The 22985-nt window shown below is 36.4% G+C and overlaps 1 protein-coding gene across 4 annotated transcripts in view; it reads right to left on the minus strand.

Annotated features, from left to right (window-relative positions):
* Positions 1–22985, minus strand: part of LOC113042536 (protein sidekick-1-like) — a 155925-nt gene that overhangs the window by 32777 nt on the left and 100163 nt on the right. For all 4 annotated transcript variants that reach the window (XM_026201489.1, XM_026201480.1, XM_026201472.1 and 1 more), the window contains 11 exons: positions 18696–18836; positions 16458–16639; positions 14694–14809; positions 14412–14607; positions 13543–13641; positions 11155–11346; positions 10357–10478; positions 7645–7754; positions 5743–5893; positions 2991–3228; positions 603–718 (listed from right to left, as the gene is read on the minus strand). In XM_026201489.1, the coding sequence (XP_026057274.1) occupies positions 603–718; positions 2991–3228; positions 5743–5893; positions 7645–7754; positions 10357–10478; positions 11155–11346; positions 13543–13641; positions 14412–14607; positions 14694–14809; positions 16458–16639; positions 18696–18836 (1663 nt within the window). The remainder of the gene's footprint in view (positions 1–602; positions 719–2990; positions 3229–5742; positions 5894–7644; positions 7755–10356; positions 10479–11154; positions 11347–13542; positions 13642–14411; positions 14608–14693; positions 14810–16457; positions 16640–18695; positions 18837–22985) is intronic.

The raw sequence follows: 22985 nt of genomic DNA on the forward strand, positions 1-22985 counted from the left end.
GGTTGACTTTAAACCAGAGAAGCATCTCTGAACACATGGGTTCACATCAAGATCTAGATGCATGGGTCAGACTTTCAGTGAATTCCTTATTAAACTATTCCATTACTTAAAATGAAAAATACTGTAACAAACATTAAACATTAATATTTGAATTGTTTCTAAATTTAATTAAAGGAAAGGCAAAATGACAATGGCACAAAAATGTTTTAAATAAAATGTGAACTCTAAAATATATATATTTTTATGGTTTCATTTTAGAAATGTATAGTACAGCTGCAAAGGCAAGTTGTTATAAGAGATTTTGGGTTTCATTGAAGAATAAAAACAATGCCTCCTTTCCTCAAGAGGGAAAAACATCAAATCTTTCATGTAATTTCATCATACACAACACAGTTTAAGGGGTTGATCTTACATAAAAAAAAACGTTCATTCACTTCTGAGACGCTTATTATACTGAGCCAAGGGCTCCTTCAGCAGACATTGTTTCAGAGTACCTTAGCGCACTACTTGACATCAGTGTAAGGTCATTTTCATTTGTGTGAAATCACAAAGAATGTAACAGACAAAACAACGAGGCAGAATCTATTCTCACGAGTACCCACCTTGTATCCCAGGATGTTGCCGTTCTGCTCGTGCTCAGGAACTGGGCCCCAGGTTACCAGGATGCGACTGGAGCTCATGGCCTCCACCGTCACGTTTTCCGGAGCCCCCGACGGCACTACGCAAACAGAGAAGAAAAATCACACTCCTTATCGCACAATGCCTTAACACACGGCCTCGAGTACTTAGTAAACTCACGAGGATCAGTCACCTCTCCAATGTCATAAGGGAAAAAAGAAAGCAAACAGCATTTGCATGTGAGCAGTAAACAAGAGTATGATTGTGAGGAGACAGTGAACAGACCACTATAAGATAGCAAATCTTTAACGCTAGGCCTCATATCAGGCAGCACAGGTATCCCTACATGTTGGCTATTAGCCACACAATTATATAATGACTCCCTACACAGGTGAGCTTTATTTTCTGATTAAAGTTAAAGTGCAGCCGTCTAAATTATGACTCACTAGTGGCAACAAATGGAATTACAATCTGTTTGAGTGGCACAACTTTGTTGGGCATAACTCAAGTGTGTTTTTGCTAGCTTCAGTCTGGTGCCGTTCGCATTTTCCCGTCCAGCATCACGTCGTTTAATTTGCAAATGCATTCGCGCCCATTTGTGCGCCCATGGGCATGCTGGTCTAAAAAAGAGGTGTGTTCTGGCACAATGCCATTTTAAGGAGCTGAAAACAGACTGCACCATAGACCAACTCAAACCTGGTCTAAAGTCTAAAGTCAATGGTGCAATATACTTTTGTTATTGAAAGAGCGCGTTTGTAGAACATGCGCCTCTTGGCAGGTCCACAGTGCGCGTTGACTTTGCTTATTGCACACAGGTATGCGCATCACACAAACATGCCAAATATTAAAAACAAAGGGATTACAGTTTAAAAGAATATTATTGTTTAGGCTACATATATATAAAAATGTAAGGATAGATAGTCATTGCGTGTTTTAGAAATAGGCTACCTATTTGCAATTCAGCCTATTACTACTTATAATGATGAATGAAATTGTCTTATTAATTGAACAATCGTGCCAATACACACATATATATTAACTGACTCATCGTGCGGAGCTTTGGTGTATTCCTGCTTGTCCTGTAGATGATCTGCTGGTGAGATAACCTGATCATCCAAAACCGTGGAAGACTTGTGAATTGTGTAGCTAAAACTTGTTTTTTTAACAGTCATTAGTGGTGTTTGCTCATACTGAGGGTAATGGACTTAAAGAAACTTCTCAAATATTGTGACTTCTTGAAAGGAGGTTGACTCTTATTTAAAGTGATCAGACTTACAAAATTTCACCTTGTGGAAATATAATTAAATGGGAAGAAAAAAAGAAACTCTTAGATTTACTAGTTCATTAACGTTCAAAAGTCTGGGGTCATTGAGATTTTTAAAATGTTTTTTTTATTATTATTATCTTATGCTCACCAAGGCTGAATTTATTTGATCAAAAATATTTTGTAATGCTATTGCTATTTAAAATAGAGATTTTTATATTTTTAAATGTAATTTATTAATGTGATGCAAAGATGAATTGTCAGCATTACTCCAGTTTTCAATGTCATATGATCCTCTGGAAATCATTTTAATATACTGAATTGCTGCTCAAGAAACTTCTCTTATGATCATCAATGTTGAAAACAGCTGTTTAATATTCTTGAGGAAACTGATATACATTTATTTTACATGATTCCTTGAAAGTTCAAAATAACTGCGTCTATTTGAAATAGAAATGTTTTAGGACATCATAAATGTCCTAACTGTCACTATTGATCAATATAATACCATCTTATGGAATAAAATGATTAATTTATCTGGCCCACTTTAGAACTGGGCTTGCAATCGTTCAGAACACCTTAACAACTGTTCAGCAATGCCCAGCAAGCAAACCACAAAACCCTGGAATTGTGGTGCTATCTTGTGCATGTGTAAACATCAATATCATTGTTTACAAGAAATGTAAACATATTTAGAATTCAGTCTGATATCAGCAGTCACATAGAAATGACACACTTCACTTTGAAAACATCATGTTTTTGAAGCCATTTGGGGCCATAAATCTTCCTTGAGTGTATCTTGCAGGGAGCAACGGTAAAGATAAGTAACGACATCAGGCAGCCAATCACCTCGCTTCTTATCTGCAGTGTAGGCATGCATTCAGAGCAGCCCTCGAGTCAGAGAGCATGAGTGTGTTGTGAGGGGCTGTTACAGTGATCACATAAAGGAAATACAATTTCAATTTGTGAACCACCTGTTTACATTTGAGAACATGATTGTCCTGTAAATGCAAATTTCAAGATGCTCTCTCTGCACCACAGTGGCAGACATGTCTCTGTGTCCCATTGGGCTCACCAACCCGTGTTAGAACTGACTGGGTGTCCTCACCTGACTCGCGTGTGCGTCCCTTCACAGGCTCACTCCAGGGTCCGGAGCCTATGGAATTAAAAGCCTGGATCTGCAGCTGGTATTCGGTCCACTCCTCCAGCCCCTCCAGGGTGATCTCCCTCTCCAGCCTGTCATTCACAGAGCGTGTGCTGGCTTCGCCCCGCATGTCCGCTCGCAACACTCTGACCCTGTAGCCCACGCTCTCCGGGTTCCCATTGTACTCGGTCTCTGGTAGTGGCTGCGATGAAACATCACTCTTGTAATAAGTCACCAGAATTACTGACAGAGATGCTGCTTGACAAAGAGTGTTTTCATTTCATCAGCGTTAATGAAGATGAGGAAAAACTATTTTAATGAACACATACAGCATATGCATAATGACAAGGAAAAAACAGCACTGCAAGAAATGAACTAACACAATGAACTAACAATGTCTTCTACAGAAGAAAAATCTAGAAAGAATTTATTTAAATTCAACAGTGAACTGCTTATATAAGATGAATCATCTGTACTTATAAAGTTAAATGATACACTTTTTTTCTCACATGGTGAAGCAAATCAAGTTTCCACAACATGTATTTTGGTAATTGCAACAAATCTATTTATATATTCCTACATATTTAAATTAATAAATGTTTATGGTGTTATGGTCATTTTATGTTACATTCTGCCATTCAAAAGTTTGAGGTCAGTAAGATTTTTTTCTTCTTTTTGTAAGTTATTAATAATTTTATTAAATGAGAACTCATTCATTTAACTTTTCATTTAACATTTAATCTTCAGTTTAAATATTATTTTCCTTGACTAAAATGATATACCCTTCAGGGTATAAAATAAATACTAAAATAAAGAATATGACAAAATATAGACTAAATTTAAAGAACTTTTTTCATTAGACAAAAAACAAAACAAAAAAAAAATGTAAAAACAGTGTGGCCTCCATAACAAAACAGCGTCCTGATCATTGCAAGCAAGCTGAGTTCAGCCTAGCCCAATTAAATATACATGCTCCAATAAATCTCATATTTATATTTAATATGCATATTTAATAATGCTATATCATTTAAGTGCCCCCAAAAAGTCAACTGAATGATTTTGATTGGGTGCCAAAAGATAAGTGAGATGTCATGAACTGGCAAAACATCAACTCTCGTGTGCTTTTAATGTGACAGGTAAAGAGCTTCAATTTGAGAAACTCAATTTAGGCACTAGCTCTCACATGTCAGCAGTCTTTAAATGAGCTGAAAATCGATAGATGCCTAAAACACCCTGCTTTCAACATCCTACCCTGCATTCATGTGTGATACAAGATAATGACAGTCTGTCAGAACACTAGGACTGAAAGATACAATGTAATAGCTTCTGTGAAAGAAACAAAAAAATAAAGGAAGACCCTGAATTTTTGAATAAGCTAGTTTAGCTCATATTTCTCAGAGATAATATGAATCTGCTGAATTATACCTATTAAACTTTGAAGTATCTTATATCTTAACAGCAACCATTTGATTGATAAAAGTCACAGAGATAGTTATGAAATACTTCAAGAGTTGATGAGTATGGTTAAGTTGGCATGAAAATATATCTTTTCTAACTGATCCGACTTATGGATTTCATAAACCAGACACCTTAAAGCCCATAGACTTTCATTGAGGGGATGAAAACTTTTATACAATAAGACTTCTGGTGTATTTAAGCTGTCTATTGCTATAGCAAACCTTAACAACTCCATGCTGAAAAAAAAGCTAAATCCAGCCTAAGCTGATTGGCTGTTCTCTCAACCTGGTTTTAAAGTGGTTTTGGCTGCTAATTTAGCAGGTCAGGCTGATCTTTGGGTTTAGCTGCTTTTTTAAAAAAATGAAATAAACTGGTTTTAGCTGGATTAGTGTAGAAATATGTTGACAATATGCTAGTCACTTGCTAATCTTGCTAGCAACATTATAGCGACATGCTAGTCACTTGCTAATAATGGTAACAACATGCTAGTAACTTGGTAATTATGTTAACATCATGGTCGAAACAAGCTAGTAACTTGCTAATCATGCTAGTTACTTTTTAATTATGTTAACAACATAATACATCCTAGCCATTTGTTAATCATGCTAGTAACTCCTTGATCATGATAGCAAAATGCTAGCTAATGTGCTAACAAAATGTTAGTAACTTTGCTAATCATGCTAATGACATGCTAGTCACTTATTAATCATGCTAGCAGCATGCTAGAAACATGTTAATGACATGCTAGTAACTTGTTAATCACACTAATGACGTACTAGTTACAACATGCGATTTACTTGCTAATAATGCCAGCAACATACTAGCGACATGCTAACCATGCTGGAAACATGCTAACAACATGCTAGTAACTTGCTAATTATGCTAGCAATATGCTAGTTTACTATCTATCTATCTATCTATCTATCTGATTGAATTTAATCTATCTATGAATTGAATTGAAAACTGTATTGCCTTCAAAACTTTAAAACTACTTCAAATTAGTTAAAACTGAAAACCCTCAAACTTTAAGGTTTTAAAACTACAAACTTGTTGGCTAGGCTTTTTCAAGCCAACTTAAAGCTTCTCTACAAACTTTACTCATCTAGTTTTACTCTACAGCCCTCTGAAGCAAACTGAGGTTAAGTTGTTTCCTCAAGGACACAATGATGATACTTTAACAATAAGTGGTGATAAATTCTCTCATGGGGGTTTGATCCTACTATCTACAGCCTAGATTTTTAACCCCAATGCCACTTACCACCCATCGTAGCCAGAGGCTGGTCTCACTGGCCGTGCGCACCGTCACGCTGCTAGGCGCCATGTCTGGAGGAGCCTGCAGGGTCTGAATTACACGGGACGGCATGCTCACCGGACTCGGGCCCACAATATTCACCTGACACATTCGGAACCTGTAACCACCAAGTTAAACAGTCACTTCGTTAAAACTTAACACTGGTAAGACTTCCCAAAGGGAAAGTAGATGGCAGTAGAGTTTAAGAGGAACCCTGTGTGGGGCATGTGCTCACTGCAGTTCACTTTATAATTGCACCAATTACCATGAAATCAAAGTTTATCAGTGAGCAGAACAAATGGAGAGGCTGCAGCAACATCCATAAGACCTGACATAAATTGCGGTGTAGAGAAAAACACAGAGGCAAGCAATTCATCATGAAGCTCAAAGATGATTCAAGCTGTCTGAAACAAACGGATGAAGTCAGACATTAAACCTGTTTAGATAACAGCAATATCTTTATATTCACTGAATGAAATAATGCGATTACTGGCAAGCCATAAATAAGACAATATCAAAATGAAACAGTTTACATGTGACAAATGCATTGTACTGTACAAAGATATATTTTTTTTTTTACAAAATATAATTTTAATATGGTAAAACGTAGATCTGTAGCGCATTCTGGCATACAGGATTTAAAATATAGGGATGAATATAAAATAAGTGTTGTCAATAGATTAAAAGATTTAATTAAATAAATTACATACGTTTTTCAAATAGAGCAAAATCTATCTATCTATCTGTCTACCTATATATCTATCTATCTATCGATATATAAAGAAGTATAGTAGTACAGTAGAAGTATATTTTCTTTTTCGATTACAAGTATATTTAATATGATTGGATGAATAGAAATCTCACATCTTGGCTTAAGAGAATGTCCCTATTGAAAATGGGCAAACACAAATCCGAAGCGATTCACACACATGATGATTTGCAAATGTAGATGCAATAATCCATTTGTACATGCAGAAACTTTCAGAAATGTGCAAACAAACTTGGATATTTATGAACTGTGCTTTGCATTTGTGAATCTTGTGCATTTGGTAATCATAGTTTGTGAATATGAATTAGTTTATGGTGAACTGATGTTTTCAAATATAGAAACTTTTCTGACGAATGTGAACTTGCATATGCGTTTATGAATCACATTTTGCAAATATACAAAACAGTTTATAAATATGAATAAGTCTCTAGTTTCTATTATTTCTTTTGGCAGAAACAGTTGGCATCCATGCTTGTTACTTACATCCACAAGATGCCATATGCTATATTGTAGCTATGGTTATCACAATGTGAACCATCGCAAGTTCTGGAGTGATTTTTCACCGTGTTGTATTCTGTACACACACAGAGCGATCATTCAGATGCGACTGTCACTTGCAGAACTTGCAGTGTGTAGTGATTTCTGAAGTGGTATCTGTGTGTAAATAGCTTTAATGCACAGAGTATGTCTCAGCAATTCTGTGCAAGTTCAACTGTCTTTTTTTTTCAGCGTAAGACAAAGACGTCAAGATCAGAAAGAACAAGAAAGAAGAAAGGAATGAATTGACGGAATCCTCAGGGAGAGAAGCAGAAAATAACAAGATCAGAAGCATAAATACAAAAGCGAAAACATTGCCATAGTGTTCCGACTTGAACTGTGAACCGCTCGTTTTGTTTACGCAGACACAGAATTATAATCTGATTAAGATGAATACATGTCTTCAGTAATGCAACTGTAACTGGAGTAATCTACATGTCTTAATTTGATTAGGCTCACTTAAAAAGTGTATTCATTCAGATGAAAGTAAATGAAAATGTTGCTCACATGGCAATTTCTGTGTTAATGCATTCAATGTGTGTTTGTAGGGAAACAGCGCTGACCTGTAGTGTGTGAACGGTGTGAGATTGGGCACCTCCAGCACCTGAGCTTCAGGGTCATTCTCTTTCACGTACAAAACCTTCCACTCTTCCTCTTCACCGATACTGCCCACCTGAAGAAAGAGAGCCCTGCTGTTTCAATAGTGCCAACAAATGACCCTATATATTAAAACAAAGGCATTTGTATTATTAAAATCTCTAAAACTGACCCATTCATACAAGTGTTAAGGTTGAAAGATAATGTACTTGCTTAAAATATGTATTAAATAAATAAAAAATAAAAAACTTACTCTTTACATTTATTGTCTTATAATAAGAAAATAACAACATAAAAGCCAGTTATTTTAGTATTATATCTACTATTATTTAGATATTATTATTGTTATTTTAAAGATAACATGTTATCTTAAAATAATTGGCTTTTGTACTGTCATTGTAATAAACCCAAAACAAATGATTAGAACAATCTCTGGAAGATGTTCACTTTGTATAATTATTTTTCTACCCACTAATAGAGTGATGTCAGGGAAATAAATCTGAAGAGTAAGATTTTCAGTTCATTTCAAACGGGTTTGTTTTTCACAATAAATATTTTCCAATAAACCATTTAACAAATTACTGCATTAAACATATGTGATAAATATTTTAAGTTTGTACACTTGATTTTGACAGCCCTATACATAGATTAAAAAGAATCCAGCTGATTAAAACTGCAAATCAGTATTCACTCATTTATCACTAGGACACAAAAAAAAACATGTTTTTAAGATCTAGGGCTGCTACAAAATCTTTAAAATTTGTTAAAGACTTAGTCGATAAATGAGATTTACGTCCTAAAAATGTCACAAAATAAAAGCAATTAGTCATTTTATGTATCAGTCAGATGGGTGATCTTTCATCAGAATAAGCAGTAGTCTGGCTATAAGAGACTACCTGGACATTAAACTGCTGTTAGGCATTTTCAAACATCCGAAAAGAGTCCTTTTTCAGCCCTGTTTTGAGAACGATATCGCTCAGCATTTGTCCAAAGCAGCAAAGTAAATGAAATTAGGAGAAGAAAAGTCCCCACTCTGTATTTTATTATACCCGGTATGTCACAGGACAAAGCCTCTTAGAGTGTTTTGTAGGGAACGGGCCTTTAGCAGGAAAGCAGAGCGGAGAGAGGTTAAAGCTTTTCAATTGAGTCCAGGACAGTGCCAGCCACTGCCCCATTTCAACCACAGTGTGCGAGCCAAGTCTAAACCAATCATAGCTCATAGCACTCAGGAAGATTTACTATGACCAGTGGAGTGTACTGTATGCGGTAAGCATTTATGCCAACGTGATAGATGTTGGACGTGTGGCACCTTATGCTGGAGACTGCCGTTGTATTTGATAGCCGGTGCGTTTCCAGGGGCTCTCTCTCTCTCTCGGTGACAGATTTCTGCAGCGGCAGATAGCCCGGCCTCAATCAACTCTGGGTTTCAAGTGCCGCCACATGAAAAGCAGATGCTTCCTTTCGCAAGCTCCGGGCTGGCGCCGTCAAGTTCAGAGAGTTGACGTCGATTACAAATTAGGAGACGTGATTCAATCTGTCATCACTTTTGCAAAAAGTCGCGGGCGATGCGGAAAGGGTGAGGATGTACTCTCAACACATTTCTGATCCATGGAGGGCGATCACAACTGGAACTTGCTGTTATTCAGGTTGAAATGGAAGTGCTGAGTGGAAGTGAATCGAGTGTGTGTGTGATAAGTCTCCATGCTGGCTGGTTTTAAAGCCCTGTGATGACAGCTGGATGCAGGTTTGAGTGTTTAAACTACTAAATGAACACGGTGTAACATTAAGCATATATTAAATTGATGAGCAGATTGACTGAATCAATGTGAGATTATGAGTTAACATTTTTTATTAAAGTTAACATGCATTCTTTATTTATTGTAAGACACAAAACAAACACCAAAACCATTGTTTGATGTAAATAGACCAAAAAATATAAAAGAAGCACAACATTTTTATGCTTCACAGTCCCATCTTAAATCCTCAAGAACCCGACTAGTCTGATTCTTTATTTATGTATTATTTATTTTTAGTTAGACACAATACAAAAGTTAAAAATCTAGTTTGGTGACCTACTATACAAATAAAAATAGCACTTTTTTTGGCTCCACTGTCCCACTTTGAATTATCAAGTACTGGTTTTATTTTAGTTTACATTTGTTTTGTTTCTTAACATTAACATTAGTATACAACAGCCAAAAACCAAAAAAAAAAATATATATATATTTTATTTGTTTTGTTTTGTTTTGTGAGACAAGAGCCAAAAATCTTGTTGATCGCAAATCAGAATTAAAAAAAGAACTTGGCTAGTTTTAATTTATTTATTCATTCATTTTTTTCTTGTGAGACCGTGCAACAGTCAAAAATGTTGTTCACTGTCCACTGTCAAATAAAAATAGATCAGGTGGTTTTTGCTTCACCTTAAATCCTCAAGAACTGATTTATCCATCAAGCTGTCAAAAAAGCTGAAATGCACATTCCTAGGATTAGGAGACAAAGCCTGCACAAATCATCAGAAGTGCTTTGCTCAACACTGCAGGGACGTTTCATTATCATGTAAAATGTTTTTGTTTGCTGGTGAAGACTCATCAGGGAGCACTGTGCGGATTTACAGCTTCAGGCCAGAGTGATGGTAGGCGGATAATGATCGGATAAAGAAGAACTGAAATATGACTCACCTGGCCCTCAACGATCCACTTGGAGATGGTTGTCTTCCCATCATCCCCTGCACGGAACTTCAGCGTAGCAGATCGTGAACTGATCTTGGAAATAACCAAATTTGACGGAGGCCCGGGAAGTTCTGCCGCGAATCCGAAATGAACCAAAAGTTAAAAGTCACACTTATTATACAACAGCCACTCGTCCCAACAATCAATAACCACAAAACATCCACGAAATGCCTTCTAAAGTAAATAACACTCAACATTTCGAAGTCATGGCTGGAATATTTTTAATAACACTGTGTAGATCCATGTCACACGAGGGACTGACTCAAAAAAAAAAAAGTGATTCTTTTGAAGTCCAGAGATAAAAAGTCTCCTTTGGTTCGAGGAAACCTTTGATGAAATTAAACTGGAATTAAATCAAATAACAAACGATAGTCGCACATCTGCCTGAAATCCCCACTGAGATGTGTAGACGTCTGTTTCCCTAATGTCTCGCAATATGCAATTTATCAGCAGGCATTATGGTTTCGGCTTGGCATTCGGCCAGTTCAGCATTCGCCTGCTTTCAGCGAGAGAAAGCCTGATTTAAATCCGCTGCAAATGAATAATTCTCCTTCAGTGCCACATTTGATTTATGGCAGCACATGGGCAACAACTTCGGGGTTCCCGAGCAAAAAAGACCAACTTAAAAGAACAACATTCTTATATTGCTAGTTTACAATATTCATGCAGAAATAAGGAAAACTACTGTAGCTCCAGTAATGCAGGTTTTATTTTTAATTAAGTCTATGTTCAAAAGCTACGACAGACCTGGTGGCACTCCAGATGAAATGGTGGAGGAAGTTACAGTTCCTACGCCCGCCTCCGTCATAGCTGCCACTTCTAGCGTGTACGTAGTGAGGGACGTCAGGCCGGTGACTTTATAGTCTAATGTGGTGTTGGTCAAAGTACTCGCCACTCGTGATTGGTTCTTCCCCTGAACTTCCCAGGACACCAGGTAACCTGCAAAGCACCAACACATTCCTTAAACCTTGAAGTCATTTGAGTTTACTTCACTTTACAGCTCAAAACCCATGGGAATGGGTCAATTTGAGGCATCTCATCCAAGTCCAACCTGGGATGACAACTCACCAGAGCAAGAGGGATTTTTCTGAGGTCTTGAACTTGAAATAAACAATCTCTCTTTAACAAACAAGATGGGTGAAATGGGGAACTGTTGTAGGGTTGTCTAGACCCAGGGCCCTGCCCCCTAACCCTCATCTAACTGAGACTAATAGCCAGCAGAGATCCTATGTAATTTGCTGTTTATTGGGAGTATTTTCTCCCAGAGTCAGCACTGTTTCCAATCGCTGAGTGTCCTTTTCCATTGAGGCGCTCATAAATCAAGCTTTGTGCTGGGAGAGCCCGCTGCAGAACAGGCCTAGGCAACATTCAAAGAGCAACAATGCTGCGTAAATTGATATAGACAGGAGCTATTTAGTCTAATGTACGTCTGACCTCATTCGTCTCCACACTCTCAATCTAGCTGTTCAGCAACTCACTCTGCTTCATCTACTGTATGTCCAGTATCAATGTACTGCTGCCTCGTTAGTCCACATCTAATTCTTTCTCCGTATTATTGAGATGTCATGACTGACTGTCATGACAGTGTGCTGTTCTGGTCATATTTCATGCCAAAACAAAGAAAGAGGGAAAAAAAGAAATTATATCTTATACTTTGCATACAGAAAATAAACCCATGTATTTTTTAAGACTTGATTTTAAGATGATTTGCATTGTGACGTGATTTTCATGACATTATATTTGCATTGTAGAAATATTTTACTTACTATTTATTTACATTAATGTCTTCTCATTGCCAAGTTTTTCAAATTTGTATTATTTTCAAAGATTTTTATTAGATTCTCATTGTTACAGTGCTTTCAAAAAAATATGTCTTACGGTCAAGACTAAATTGATTAAATTTATAAAAGAAGTTAAAACTGAAAGGTTGTGAAATAGTACAACTTATCTTTTTTTTTATTTATGCAGTCTATTCCTGTGATCATTTTTCCAGTCTTCAGTGTCACATGATCCTTCAGAAATCATTCTAATATGCTGATTTGCTGCTCAAGAAACATTTCTTATTACTGTCAGTGCTGAAAACAGCTGTGCTGCCTAATACTTTTGTGGAAACCATGATACATTTGTTTTCAGGATTCTTTGATGAACAGAATGTTCAGAAGAACAGCATTTATTTGAAATTAAATCTTTTGTAAATAATTCTCTTTACTGTCACTTTTGGTCAATTTAATGCATGCTTGCTGAATAAAGCTTTACTTTCATTAAAAAAATCATATAAATAATATACAATTAAAATATATATTTTTTACATTTATTATTTATTTATTTATTTCAGTAATGATAACTAGGTGGAAAAAGCGCTTACTTCTCTTTAAAATAATTGCAACGATATTAATGGTCCGAAAAAGTCTTTTTTTTCTTGATTTTATGACCTGGAATTGTTCTTAACAGGCTTGAACAATGTTCTTGTCTTATGATGGAATGTTACTTCAATGCTTACAGATCTTTTGGTTAACATTTCTTTTACTTTGATCTGTTTTCTGTTTTTCGTTCCTGCAGGTAATGATTCCAGCACAATATGCATACTGTAAATAGCACTCCTGGAATACTAAAACACATACAAATGCGCCCACACACACTCACACGGAGAGACAACCACCAACCCACACACACACACACACACACACAATCACAAAAGCATCCTTTACAGCTATGCAACAGGGGGCGAAAATTGTTTCTGCCAAGTGAATGCAAACAACGACGCCATAATTGCCTTTGTGCAAATACTCAATGAAGTGTTAAATAGAAGTGTATCCATTAATAAAGCTATACGAACACCCAAGAGTTGCCAAATGAAAATGGAGCTCCTTTACAGGCTCACCTGCTCTGTCTAATGCAACGTTCAGCTACATTTTAACAGAGGGGGGCATATTAGATTTCATTCAACAGTAACCAGAACTCTAATGAACAATTCATTATTCCCAAAACTGGATTTTGCAAATACTGGTGCATATAAATTCATTCAGATTCATTGCTACAAAATATAAGTGTTTTCCTTTATTATTATGACATGTCTGCCCATTATTTCTAAAGTATCATATCAATAAAAACAGTATAAAGGTCATAAACACTCACCAGAAATGATGCCGTTCTTGTCCACAGGTTCCTCCCAGCTAACTCTCAGAGATGTGTCCAAAATCTCTGTAAAGCTCAAGCGACCAACAGGGCCTGGAACTAAACGCAAACACATTTCCTAGTTTTTAGACTTCCCTTTGTTTCTAAACAAACTCTTTCTACTGTAGGCTAATTGCGCTGATCACAGACAAATCCAAACTCTAATTATGAAACATGTGAAATAAAACATGATTTAATCCCTTCATAATGAACCACAACAAAGACCCCAATGACACATACACAAACATTGTTGCTTTTTCCTCGTTCACTCTTTGTTCAGTTTTTTCCAACCAAATATTCCTCCCTAATTTCTTACTTGTAGTGTCACAGATGCCTGCAGAATTAATTATATCGGCTTGACCCAGAGAGCAGTATATGTACTTAAGTCTAAGCAGTCTTATAAGACATTTTGTAATTTGGTATTTTATCACCCTCTAACTACCCCAGCAGAGTTTCAGAGCAAGAACACTGTCATGATGCTGATGTTAAGGCCAAAAGCTGGCTAGTGAGCTGGCTAGTTAAAACTGAAGAGTGTTTTTTGGGGTTTGCTTTTCTTGGCAACTGAAAAAATAAACATTTTGTTCTGAGCTATTCTGTTCAACTTAATTATCTCTGAAGCTTCCATTAAAACAAGGATTACATGCAACAGTGTTATTGTTTCTACATTTTTAATTGTGCTTATAACGTTTTGTGACAGACAAAAGATTGGTAAATCCAATCAATCAGATTCCGAGCACTACTTTTATTAAATAATATGATTCGGCGAGAGACAGAAATACATCCTTATGACCTGGAGTATGGACTGAGAGACTAACAGTCCAGATACTTACTGTCCTCATGAGTCTGCACCAGTCTGGGGACACTGCGGGGCCCATTCCCTGGTGTGGTGAAACACAGCACTGAGGTCAAGTACCAGGTGAACTTTTTTAGACCACTGATGTAACCGAGGTGACGTGTCCCATGATAATCAGGGGTAATGGTCACGGTGATAACATCCTCTGGAGATCGTTCAGGCCACGCCATCAGCTGAGGGACAGACCAACCCAAAACATATCATATTTTCTTCATATGACAGGGACTCAATGGAACCAGTGCAGGACAACTGAGTTTACCTTGTAACCTTGATTAATGCCATTGATGAACTGTTGAGGTGGTGGATTCCAGGTAAATTCAATTATGGTTGAGTTCACTGCCTTGACCTCCACACCCTGAGGGGGCGCTGTAGGAACTAGAGTCAAGTACATACTGTGTGTTAGACTCCTAAGTCTTATATAAGTCAAAACACAACAAAACAATATGACAACAGAGTTATGATTCTTGATTGTTTGCCATACATTGGCTGTATGAACACTTTTTTTATGCATTTGATGTATTTGTATAACACACACAAAACTGAATTTCATACTTTTAAAGATTTTCTGTGGAATTGGTTGTGTACATTCTTAAAAGCACTGGCAGGAAAGTTCATACAAAAAGCATATTCATGAAAGCCTGGTAAGGGAGTTGTGTGTGTGTGTTTTTTTTTCTTCTGTGGCTGATCTTTTCAGGTTGCCTGTCAAGCTTTGACTTATTTTGAATCAAAAGACTATCTTTCAAAAGTCTGCCAATTATAGCCCTCTCTTAAAGCGGTGTAAACACATTCATTATGCAGTGGCATCTCTGCTCTTCAGAGGCACTATTCCCTACCTCAAATTCCTCACTGGATAAAACATGTGTAGCCTTGGTGTTGTTGATAAAACTGTCAATCAAATGTATTGTTTAATTAAATTATTTAATCAAAGGAAGGTTATTTAGTAGTAAATAACATTATTGTTGCAGACATCATTTATCCACTACCATTCAAAAGTTTGGGATTGGTAAATTGTTTTAATGGTTTTTGAAAGACGTCTCTTATGCTCACCAAGGCTGATTTAATTAATCATAAAATACAGTTAAAACAGCATTATTCTGATTAATTTAAAATAATTATTTTCTATTGTAATATATTTTAAAATGTAATTTATTCCTGTGATGCAAAACTGAATTTTCAGCATCATTACTCCAGTCTTCAGTGTCAAATGATCCTTCAGAAATCCTGCTGATATACTAAATTGCTGCTCAAGGAGCATTTCTTATCATCAATGTTGAAATTAAGTAATTGCAACATAAAGTGAAGATAAGGTTAGAAAGCATGAAGCCTCTGTGTCAGAATGCCAGTCTGTCAGTCAAGTCCGAATCAAGACTCAACCAATAGCAACGCATTATCAACGATGACTCAGATGGCAGATAAAAAGATAAATTAATGAGTGATCGTTACAAAAATGTGCATCAAATATACTGAATACAAAAGCTCAAACGTGTATTACGCGCTAGAACAGATCTCAATTTTTCTCGCGCATCACACATGCACATTTGAGCTTCTTCTTTTCCTGTTAATGGCAGTTGGTTTGGCAAACCATGTCTCTATGTCTCTTTAAAATAATTAGAAAGATGAGCCTCTCAAAGCAGAGTCGTTGCGTTTGCTGCTCCCCAGATAATCATCCAAAATGTCCAAATGAGAGGACTGAATTTCCTGAGATAAATTCTTCTTCATCTGAAGAGAAAAGTGGCCTTGTACATAATTGACATAATTGTTTTGAAGAGGATTATTGTGGAAGTTAGCCGTCTGAGAAGAGGGCTCTAAAATAAATGTGGCGTATACGTGGAGGCAAATTTGACCTCAGCTTGGCATGTAAACAAGGACTGCATCAACAGGGTTCAAACCAGCACGCTTCCTGCCTCCGCTGATTGAAAGGAATAGATGAAAACTCAGAGGCTGATAGAAGCGGCAACTGTTAAGTAATGAAAAAAAGGAAGATAAAAAAAGCTGAGAGTGTGACAGAGAAACAAGGTCTCACCTCCCTGCAGCGTGTACTCAGTGACAGGCTGACTGAAGACGCCCAGGCCTGCCCCGGTGTACGCGGCCACCTGAATCTCATACTGGGTCCAGATGATGAGCTCTGTGATTAGGCAGTAGTTGATCTCAGGGCTGGTGATGTTCTTCTGCTGGTACTCTCCAGGGAGCCCGGCCAGCCGGTACCTGCATCAGGGCGATCGATGTCCAAACAGTGAGCGACAACAATTTTTTTCCAGGTCACTGTGCCATTAGAAGTCATTCCACAGGCTGTATAATTATTAGGCACACACTAGCTCTCTTTCAGGGAAGAAACTGTGTTAAACACACCACCAATGGGGGAATGCAATTAAAAACAGCATAATAGCAAAACAGTAACACAGCCATTGAGGAGGATAAGAGGGGTCAAACACTGCTAATGAAATGCATCCAAGCTCTTCCTATATAACAGAACTAAGTGTCATTTAATTGGTTGATCTTCTCTGTTGGGTGTAATATAAAACATTTAAAATGCTAAAATTTTGAGTGGATACATTGAAATAAACCATCATGCAAATATAACTTTCTACTGTGTTTGTCTTCGCTGGCTAAACGTATGCATATGCTGCCTTTCAAAAGTTTGGAATAATTATGATGTTTTTGAAAGAAGTCTCATATGCTCACCAAGGCTGCATTTATTTTATATAAGAAAGTAAAACATTAATATTGTGAAATATTATTAGTATTTAAAATGATTGCTTTCTATTTGAATATATTTTAAAAATGTGATTTATTTGTGTGATGGCAAAGCTGAATTTTCAGTTTGTGTCACATGATCCATCAGAAATCATTCTAATAGGCTGATTTGAATCAGTCCGATCAGTCTGGCTCGCTTAGTAAAACGCCACTTCTTTCAGTCATGTTAGACTCAAAATTAAGGAACTGGTTTGTGAAACAAACATCTTTTTTTTTTTGAGGTTTTTCATACAAAAGCCCAGACAAACAGAATCTAAATAAATAAAAAACTAGTGAGGATGAAAGACGACTGTGGAGTCACCTCACCTCACCTTTGTCTGGGCAAAAGAGTTGCGCTTGAACACACCTCAATGACTACAGACAATGCTAACTTGCACATACATACTGCAGTGTGAAAGGAAATATCTAGCAGAACAACCAGCAGTTCATTAAAAAGGTCAGTCGAAAAAGTTAGGATTGCAGATATACAGACTGTAAACAAAGCCTCTGGAGCCTCGTCATTTGCTTGCTGATGGGCTCCGATGGCAATTCAATATGCTCAATCAGACAAAAAAGCCATGCGGAACAAACTGCAAAAACTAGGCTGACATTGGCTTAGTGTGTCATGGCCCTAATAATGCGTAAAGACACATTCACATATACGTGATAGATTTACTATTACATAGACATGTCAAACACTCCTTTTAAATCAGTTTGCTTATAAATGTGCTACAACTGTACTAAAACAGCAGTGAAAGGTCAACTGCATTATCTAGATGGGACGACAAATGCAATCAAAACTGACATGGCTGGCCCCATAATAAGCTTCACTTTTTAATCAAAAGTGACTGCCAAATGAATAAACATGTATTTAAAAATGCAGATTCTTGTTCCATTAGTGGTACAAACTGGAATTACAAAAATAATGGTGACAGTTTTCAATAAGATTCAATTTGTTAACTTAACTATGTTAATTAAAAAACTAACTTACAATAGAATTTATTCTAAGAATTTATTAATCTTGGTTAATCTTAATTTCAACACCTACTAATGCATTATTAAAATTAAAAGTTGTACCTGTAAAAATAGTTTAATGGATCTGAGCTTTTTAAAAACAACTGAAGAGTGGCATTTTTACTAACTAACATTAACAAAGATTAATGAAATGCTCATTGATGGTTAATATATTAACTAACTTTAAGTAACATTACTATAATGAGTTCAAATCTATTTCCCAAATACTTTCATTGGTCACAGAACCAGTTGGTCCCACCCCAAACCCACGCTATTGGTTGAGCCAGTGCTGCTTTGTTGGATAGCTCAATCAAACTGACAATTTTTCAAGGAAATAAACACGTTACCTATACAAAAAAAAAAAAAAAAAAAAATCATAAATATAAAGTCTAAAATGACTCAATAGAAAATCTTTAACTTAAGCCATAGCATTGTTGTTGAAGTACCAGCATTCATATTTCTGCACATTTCATCAGTCAAGTTCTATTTGTGAAATGGTTTGTGTGTGTCACACCTGAGGACGTAGCCTCTCAAGACTCCATTGAGCTGAGGCTCTGGAGGCGGCTGCCACTGCACCATAATGGACTGGTTGGTTCTGCCGCTGGCTACGATGTTCTTGGGCGGAGCACTGGGCGGTTCTTCTCTCAGCATCAATCTGGGGAGAAAGTGTAAGAGCATTGTTAGCACAAGTACACACTCCGCAGGGCACCAAAATATTCTTAAATAACTGATTCATTGCTCCATTTTCTCTTGTGCGAATTGGGTAAGGCTTTCTTGGAAAAGTCTCTGTCCTTCGATGTTTGATTTTAGAGGTTGCTGCTTATGTGGCAACTGGCTTGGGTGCATTCACAGCCATACAAGATTGCATTTGTTGGCTCAGCACTTTCAAGCTAAGCACTTCATTGAAATTTCAAGCTTTGGAATTACAAATAAACCAAGCATTTTTAAAGATAAGAGCATCTCATGGTTTGTTGTAAGGTAAGCCACAGTATGCTGTGCATGTCTGCTAAGGGATTTGTCCCCAATGTGAGTGCTTTTTAACAAAGAAGGAGCACGCTAAACAGCACTATTTCTGTTCAATCCTAAGAGAGTAGAATATATATTTTTCCAGCTTATATTTTAGTTTATTAAAGGGTCTCAATTCACATTTGTTGACTGAGACTTTTTGAGATGTTTTAAAAATGCAGAGGCTCTGGGCAAACATCAAAGTGCAAACAGACTTCAACATATTTCTCTCTGTAAATCTCTGAGACAGGAAAAAAGACATTGAAAGTATTGTTGATATCGATGTATTGAAATACAACACATGCATTCTTATAGACACTATTTATTACTATATTCAGAGTCCTTTATTTATCCTGGGACTGCCTTTCACAAAATTGGGAAATGTTTTACAACATTTGTTTACAAATTGGTCCTTACTAGATCTTACCACAACAGATTCGTAATGAAATAGTAAGCATCTTTTGTGGGAAATGCTAATGATTTTGTGGGCTCTGTGAACATTGGTAATGTCAAATATGTCATAATGGCTGGTCTCTAAATGCTAGTTTGCTAACAAACATAAATGGTTTTCTTTGAGGAATACTTGGTTCATTCCACCTACAGAAAGTGCATTTTCTTAATTAACAAAGTTTAAAAATGAATCAGTGTTGAATGCTTAATAATGCCCATAGATTCATCCTGCCCTTTGCGTTTCATGCTAATGGACAGTTAAATCTGCATTAAAGTTTAATAGGATCATTGGGTCCGTTCAGATTTATTGCCAGTCTTCTTAAACCTCTGACCACACTTTGTTATTTCTTCCCAGAAGTCTATTTCATAATTAATGCCCTCCATAACCAAAATCATGGAGCTTTTCTCAGACAGTGCTCAGTAAATCTGCCTAATGATGGCCGTAAGGAAAGACTTCTCACTGAAATAGAACTTTATTTTTTTTTTGCCATAGCCATGCAGTATTTACACATTTGTTTTACACACTTGCACTGTGCCACAAGCTATTAAACATCTGCTTCTGAATGTAAACAACACAATGACCTTTTTTTTTAAGCAGAGGCATTTTTTTTTTTTGATAACTGTTAAATAAACCATTTTCTAACATAAAAGGGTAATTCTGCCCTTCCCCACTACAGAGGTCTCGACCTTCCTTGACTATATGTTACAATTGGACAACAATATCATTATTCAGTTTCTGGGACATATATACATTTGCCAATAACTACGAACCAACATTTAAGTGACAGCTTAATTTAGCCACTTTTAAATATTTTGGTTAAGCCTTTATTTTACAATGTCCTTGTTACGTGATACATATAATAATAACAGTAAATTATGCATAACTGCTTGCAAATAACCCTAAACCAAACCATAATCCTTATCCTAAATTATTTTATTATATTACTCAGTACTAAACTTAATATTACACTGTAACAAGGACGTCTTAAAATAAATGCAAACAACTTCCGAGTTGTATAAATGTTGTTTATTTTATTTTGACACACATTTAATATTTACATCATGCAAATCAGTATTTTTTTTAACTGTATTTACATATTTACTTTCACTGACCATTTGTTGAATAAACAAGACTTTGTAACTTTTTAAGATTCATTCAAAGTGGTGCACTTTTGGTCAAAGTCAATAATCAGTATGAAACGTGAGATCAGTTAAATGTTAATGAGCTCAGATCAGCAAAAATCATATATTGGACTTTTCTGGTTTGAATGGAATAATCATGCATTTTGCCAAGCTCTGCCAAAAAAGTGGCAGATCTGTGTGGGAAGGTGATGGCTCATTGTGAGAGAGCTGCATTTCTGTGAGCTTGTCATCTTCAGTCCCTCTGCTTAATAAGCTCAAAATGGACAGATGTCTGTCACAGCAAGGAGACATTCATGCTGGAGAAGACTGATGCTGATCCTGAACCTCGGCTTGGTTCCAGCTGAGAAATAATATCAATGGTAGCACCATTTTACCATTTCTAAATAAAGTGAGCAGTGCATAAAAACAACATGGTGGTTCACACCATGAGTGCTCAAGGTTTATTTACTGTAATGATCTTTCGGTGTTATATCCTCTACTATTATTTTATCTAGAGCCAAACATTCTTAATTGAAGCCTTTCACTTGTGTTTAAAGGGGTCATATGATGCTTTTTTGATCGTTATTTTGTGTATTTGGTGTAATAGAATATGTTGACATGCTTTAATGTAAAAAACAACAACATTATTTTCAAATACTGTATATTATTGTAGGTCCTCTTTGACCCGCCTTTCTCAAACACGGTTTTTTCTACATGAGTTGACTCTTTCCGACAAGAGCAGTCTGCTCTGATTGGCCGACTGACCCGGTGCATTGTCATTGGCCGATCACTGCAAGCACTCGTCGCAAATGTAATACCCCTTTCCATAATCGCGAACTTCATCGTTCAAAATAAATGTAAAGAAAGTTAATAATGTCCTTCGTGCTACCATCAGTTCAAGCCTGAAAGGAGAACAGAGTGGAGTGACAGACACAGTGATGAAGCTCGTATGTGTTTGCAGTACACAAGCCAAGGACGGTTAAGACAGCTGACTCCACTGTGTGACTCTGTCTCTCTCTCAAACACACGTGCTTGCAACACGCAAAACTCTGCATTTGAACAGTCAATAGCAAAAACTTAAACTAATAACAAAACATACAGTACAATAACTGATTCAGAAGAGCCAGACTGCCGTAGCACAGTCAGAATGACCTCCTCTCCTAGGTTCACGAAACGGTCGTCCATAAAATGTGTTGCTGTTCTGTTGTAGGTTATCTGAAAGATTCCTAAATGCATCAACTTTTGGAAGACCAAATAAAGTGCTTTAGTACACAGCATCTCCCTGACATGGCTGTTTCAACACTAACTGTGGTTACTGAAACCGTAAAAATTTGGACGGCATTACACACATATTTCCACATAGTGACGTAGACATGATGGGGCGTGTTTGAACGAGCTGTTTTAGGGGGGCGTGGCAGAGTCTTAACTTTGATAAAGAATATCTTTTTGGATTTGAGACTTTAGTCTTTGCAACTTTACAGATCTTTATTCACCAAGAGCTTGTAACACTCCAAAGAGAAAGGAAAAATGTAAACTGCATCATTTGACCCCTTTAAAGACGCTAAAGCGCCATTAAGAGCTGCAAATGACGTGGTTACTTTAACAACAGAAGCAGAAACACAGCGAGCAGCAAAACAGATCTATACTTTGCACAAAACAATGCTGCGAATATGGTCCATTTTACCTATCATACATTGAACATTCAAACCAGGTTTAAGACAAGACATTTTTTTTCTACATTTAGCATGATTAATCAGAATGTTAAAAGCATTTTTTTTTTTAAATAAACATACCATTGTTATAATTGGGAAAATTACTTTTAAATGGCTAGGACAACTTTGAAATTATAGTTAAATTATATTTCTCTGTTTTGATTATTATGTTCATTGTTTGTTTTTAGTAGATACTTATTTTAAGCATATAATATAAAAATGGTCCTGAATTTGAACCCCCATATATTTTCTGTCACAAGGCCTTCTACCGTATCTAAAATAATAAAAAAGCTTGATAAAACATCTGGCCCATTCATAACTAACTGGATATACAGTGGGGCTCGAAAGTTTGGGCACCCTTTGCAGAATCTGAAAACGCAAGTAATTTTCAAAAAATAAGAGAGATCATACTGAATGCATGTTATATTTTATTTAGTACTGTCCTGAGTAAGATATTGTACATAAAAGATATTAACATTTAGTCCACAAGACAAAAAAAATTATGAAATTATTAA

Source organism: Carassius auratus, chromosome 3 (assembly GCF_003368295.1).
Source record: "Carassius auratus strain Wakin chromosome 3, ASM336829v1, whole genome shotgun sequence".
In the NCBI taxonomy this organism is placed as follows: Eukaryota; Metazoa; Chordata; class Actinopteri; order Cypriniformes; family Cyprinidae; genus Carassius; species Carassius auratus.